Source organism: Panicum virgatum, chromosome 3K (genome assembly GCF_016808335.1).
Source record: "Panicum virgatum strain AP13 chromosome 3K, P.virgatum_v5, whole genome shotgun sequence".
In the NCBI taxonomy this organism is placed as follows: domain Eukaryota; kingdom Viridiplantae; phylum Streptophyta; class Magnoliopsida; order Poales; family Poaceae; genus Panicum; species Panicum virgatum.
Genome location: NC_053138.1, coordinates 44762941 through 44767468, shown reverse-complemented (window position 1 = coordinate 44767468; position 4528 = coordinate 44762941). Strand labels below are relative to the sequence as shown.

Genomic DNA, 4528 nt, shown 5'->3' with positions numbered 1-4528 from the left:
TTTATAAGGATTAGCTCAATATCTGCTAGGTTAGGCCCTGCAAACGGATTGGATGTTCCGGTGATTTAATAGATGCTTTATCTTAGCCTTGATAGGGATTGTTCCGGGAATCGGCTCTTGCTAGTTCTTAGGCCTCTGTTTTCGGTTATGGTTTAGTTATCTGTTATGTTCGCTAGGCCTAGTTACGTGTAGGATGTTCCGATCTAGCAGTGAGACTTTTACTGTCGTGGATCGAATCAGCTAGATTTAATTGAAGCAAGTTTTCCATAATTATTTCCTTCATTCATCAATATCCGGATAGATGCAGATCCAATCTGACACCGGGACTCGATCGGCTCTTTAAAGCCGATGCAAGAGTCGTCCCGGGGAGCCGACCACGGCTCGGACTTATGTTTACACGTGTTTATGTATGCAGGCAAATGGTTGCAAGCACGTTCGCACCTTCCTGATCGGGTATAGGTCAAGTGGCACGCCTTACATTCTCCGGAATCTTCGGCGTGTGCCGGATTGCGGGCCGTTGACGAGGAAGCAGTGACTGCCAGCGCCCCGGCGACCTCCTGGCTCTTCGTGTTGCCTGTCGCTACTCGCCGGTGGGTTTTGACCGACAACAACTGGTAGTACAGTTGTCCGTATACCAAAAAACTAGCGGGAACGTGGCTCTTCCCGCCCAGGTTTGGGTGTAAATTTCTTGGAAACTTTTGGGTCTGGTCTTCTTGCTGCCTATAAATAGTCCCGACCCGCAAGGATTCATAAGCCAGCTCGCTGTTACTTCCCTTTACGATTCTCCAATACGATGAGCTCGGTCCCTGATGGTGTCCCGTAAGTTATGGTGCTGACCTGCACCGTGGGTTGTGCCAAAAAGATTCTTTGAGCCAATTTTTTTGGTGGCTGTGCTATATTTTGTTTGGTTCGTAACCTTTGTTGTTATACTTACAGGCTGCCGGCCGCTTGGAACTATGGTGCTATTGAACGAGCTTTGCGAGACGCAGATGCCCATGGCGACAAGTCAAACTTTGAAACCGAAGTAGGCCAGTTGTTTGATTCTCCACAAGAGGGGTTTGAGCTCTTTAGCATGTATTCTTGGGAACTCGGATTTGGAATCCATTTTGGCCGTAGCAGAACTAGCATTTCCGGGAGAAGGTCCAGGCAGGATATCGTTTGTGCCTGTGAGGTTAGTCAAGATTAGACATGAAACGGTTCCTAGTCTTTTCATATCTTAAGGCGGACTTGTTGTTTAGTGTGTTTTTTCGGTTTTAGGGGCGAGATTCTAGCGAAGAGGCACGATCCGTGCGTTGTGGTTGTGCGGTTATGATTCGCCTGCTGCGCAAGGACGATGACTCTTGGTTTATTAGTCGTTTCGTGGGCGCCCATAACCATCCTCTATCCTCTACCTGCGGTGAGAGAAGGCAGTGGAAGTCGCACAGCAGGATAGATCAAATGACGCGTGACCTGGAACAAAATCTTAGGGCTAACAACGTCCAAATCTCTAGAGTTTGTTCTATTTTGGGGAGCATGCATGGTTCTAGCAAATATGTTCCTTTTAGTCGCCAGTCAATTAGGACTCTTTGTGGGCGGCTAGCTCAAGAGTTGATTGAGGGAGACATGAGCAAAACAATTGGGCTCTTTGCCGGCATGAGGGAACAAGATCCAGCTATGGTTATCAGGATGCAGCTGGATGATGGGAGGCGGATCAAATCTCTGTTTTGGTGTCACGGTGCTAGCCGGTTCAACTATTCTTGTTTTGGGGGATGCAATCACTTTTGATACTACTTACCGAACCAATTTGTACAACTTTCCGTTTGGTTTGTTCGTGGGCGCTAACCATCATTTCCAGACCGTCATATTTGGAGCTGTGCTGCTTACAGAGGAGACTACAGATGCTTTTCAGTGGGCATTCCGTACCTTCGTTGAAGCTATGGATGGTCTGCATCCTTAAACAATCCTGACTGGTGTGATTTTTTGTTCCTTTTTCCTTAATCTCAGTTTAGCATTTTTAAGATACGTTTAGTTCTCGTAAATTTATAGGTGCATATTTGGTTTTTATTTTTGCAGACCAGTGCCCGGCCATGAAATCTGCAATTGCAATTGAACTCCCGACCACTCGGCACAGGTGGTGCAAATGGCACGTTCTGAAAAAGGCTAAGGAGTCCCTAGGAGGCATATACAGTAAGAACTCTATTTTTAAGAAGCAGCTGCATGAGCTTGTAGATGAGATTGTTTCTATCCCAGAGTTTGAGACTCGTTGGGCACAGTTGGTAGAGGAACATGGTCTTGGGGAAAATGAGTTTCTTGCTCGAGCTTACCAGAACAGAGATATGTGGGCTAAACCATTTTTCACTGAAACTTTCTGCACTGGGATGACTAGAACTCAACGCAGTGAGAGCGCTAATCATCTTTTGAAGACTTATATCCCTAGGTCGGCTCCCATGCATCTTTTTGTTTCCCAGTATAACAGAATGATAGCTGATCGTGATGCCGATGAAGGAAAGGAAGAACATGCTACTAAACAGGTTTGATTTATATGTTCAGCACCGAGCGTCAATACAAGATGATATGCATGTTGATTTTTTTTCCCTAATAGGCTCACCGATCTCTGCGCGTTGGGGTGCCTCTGGAGTTACATGCTGCTCAAGTTTACACCAGAGCTATGTACCAGAGGTTTTCCAATGAATTGTTTAAATCCGGTAAATTTTCCTGCGCTGACGAACCTGAAGCTGGGAACTACAGAGTTATCCTTCTCGATTATGGCCCTTATATGGACCACGGTCTAGTTGAGTACCGTGTCGGTTCGAACCCATTTGCAACAGATTTCTTTTGCCAATGCAAACGTTTCGAGCATTGCGGGATCCCCTGTTGTCACATTCTGAAGGTGCAGTTTTGTCTTTGTCGCCAGCTCGTCAGTGATTTGTTCCCTGATGACATTATATTAACTTTGTTGTCTGTTTGGTTGTCAGGTTCTGACCCATCATGGTTTCACTGAGATTCCTGCTGGTCTTTTGTTGAAGCGATGGACGAGGGAAGCAAAGTCGGTTGGTGATCCTAAGCTTGCTGCTGTCATTGCGGCGCAGCAGGTTACTGATCTCGATGTCGCTGGTATGCACACTTTGCTCTATGCAGTCTTTATCTTGTGCGAAACAGGCCATTACTTCTTTGACAGGGATCAGTGACGATGGAGCGTTGGGGTCTGGTCTTGGTTCTGACCACCCAACCGAAGAAATGGGTAGTGGTAATGAACTGGCAAGTGCCAGCGCGCCACCGCGCGTTCGTTCTCGGGGTAGGCCAGCAAAGTGCCGTATGAAATCTCCTTTGGAGAGCCCAGGTGCTAGCAAACGCAAGGAAGCACAACCAATGGGTGTGCGCCATTCCAAGAGGCTGAATGCTTCTAGTCGCAGCAATGTTGCTGAAGGCAAATGCAGGTTGTGCGGCTCTGATGACCACTACGCTAATGCTTGTCCTGAGAACACTGTTTCAGACCCCAAGTCAATAGCTGTCCGTAAGTGGAAGGCTTACGGTGAAGATGGCCATTATCGCAGTACTTGTGGCCGCGTGTCCACCTATGGTGGTGGAAAGGGGAGGTGAAAAATATTGGAGATCAGCTATTGGTTCGGTTTAATGTTGTTCGCGTTTGTACTGCTTCAGTCTTGTCGTAGTTGAACTTAGCGCAGATGTAGATCGATTCAATGGGTATGATCCACGTGCACCTGCACTTGTACTCTTACCGCTGTAATGGTAACATCTGTTTGAATGCTAGCATTTATGAAAATGGAAAATGTCTTGTCATTGATGTACCTTCGTATTGATGATAAATGGTGTATAGCTTTGCCTGTGTATTTAAGTGGGTTGGCAGATTCATGCTCCAACCATAAAGGAAACAGGTCTGCATCCGGCTTCGTTAGCTTTCGCAATTCCTTAGCGTTGCCACATATTTGTGTCAATGTCTTCTGCTTCGACCGGTCGCAGTTCTTCGTATCTGGGACTATCGGAACACAAATGCGACTGCGGTGAGTTTTGCGGCATGTGGGTATCTCGAACTCCTCGCAATCCTGGAAGAGTTTTCATCAAATGCATATGTCTTAGGGTAAGTTTTCCGGCCATTTTCGTCGTGTTTCTGCTTTGAAATGGTGATGTGGTTTTTATGTATGCTCTTCGTCTGGGTTTGCAGTGCAACTGTGGGTTCGGGCGGTGGAAGGCTACTGCAGACCATCTTGCTACTGCTGGTTCATCCCAAGTTCGTCATGAGGCATCTGCACCTTTGCACACCAGGCCCCCCGTTGGAGGCTTGCCTTCACAACCCGCAAGTCCTGTCAATGGAGCAGAAGCGCAATCGACGTTCCGGGCCGAGTTTGATGCATTGTGCAGGGAATACTTAGAACTGGAGCGACTGATCTATTGTGCTTTCGTTTGTTATTTTACATTTGCTTTAGTCATTTTGTGGGTTGCCGCTAGAGTACTGTGAGAGAGTATTGTAGTTTTACTTTTGTGATCCTTTTTTCTGTGCACAGAACTAATGTGATGCTTATTTTGTTGG

At 46.7% G+C, this 4528-nt stretch overlaps 1 protein-coding gene across 2 annotated transcripts; it reads left to right on the top strand.

The window, feature by feature from the left end:
• The first annotated feature begins 616 nt into the window (after positions 1-616).
• On the top strand, positions 617-4528 carry LOC120699302 (protein FAR1-RELATED SEQUENCE 5-like). 2 transcript variants are annotated; one of them, XR_005685359.1, is made up of 7 exons: positions 617-819; positions 937-1171; positions 1258-1949; positions 2053-2869; positions 2955-3093; positions 3139-4078; positions 4163-4528. XR_005685359.1 is itself a non-coding variant. In XM_039983264.1 (7 exons), exons 4-7 carry the CDS (start codon positions 2067-2069, stop codon positions 3165-3167), a joined length of 900 nt encoding a protein of 299 aa, XP_039839198.1. In that variant the 5' UTR covers positions 617-819; positions 937-1171; positions 1258-1949; positions 2053-2066; the 3' UTR covers positions 3168-3800. The 2 variants fall into 2 exon arrangements, 1 of the variants encoding a protein (XP_039839198.1); XM_039983264.1 differs by lacking the exon at positions 4163-4528 and having other exon boundaries at positions 2053-2510; positions 2582-2869; positions 3139-3800.

Coding starts and splice junctions, on each gene's coding strand:
- LOC120699302 (XM_039983264.1), top strand. CDS start 2,067: ATGAAATCTGCAATTGCAATTGAACTCCCGACCACTCGGCACAGGTGG. Junction 2,511..2,581: donor AAGAACATGCTACTAAACAG/GTTTGATTTATA, acceptor TTTCCCTAATAG/GCTCACCGATCTCTGCGCGT. Junction 2,870..2,954: donor CCTGTTGTCACATTCTGAAG/GTGCAGTTTTGT, acceptor TTTGGTTGTCAG/GTTCTGACCCATCATGGTTT.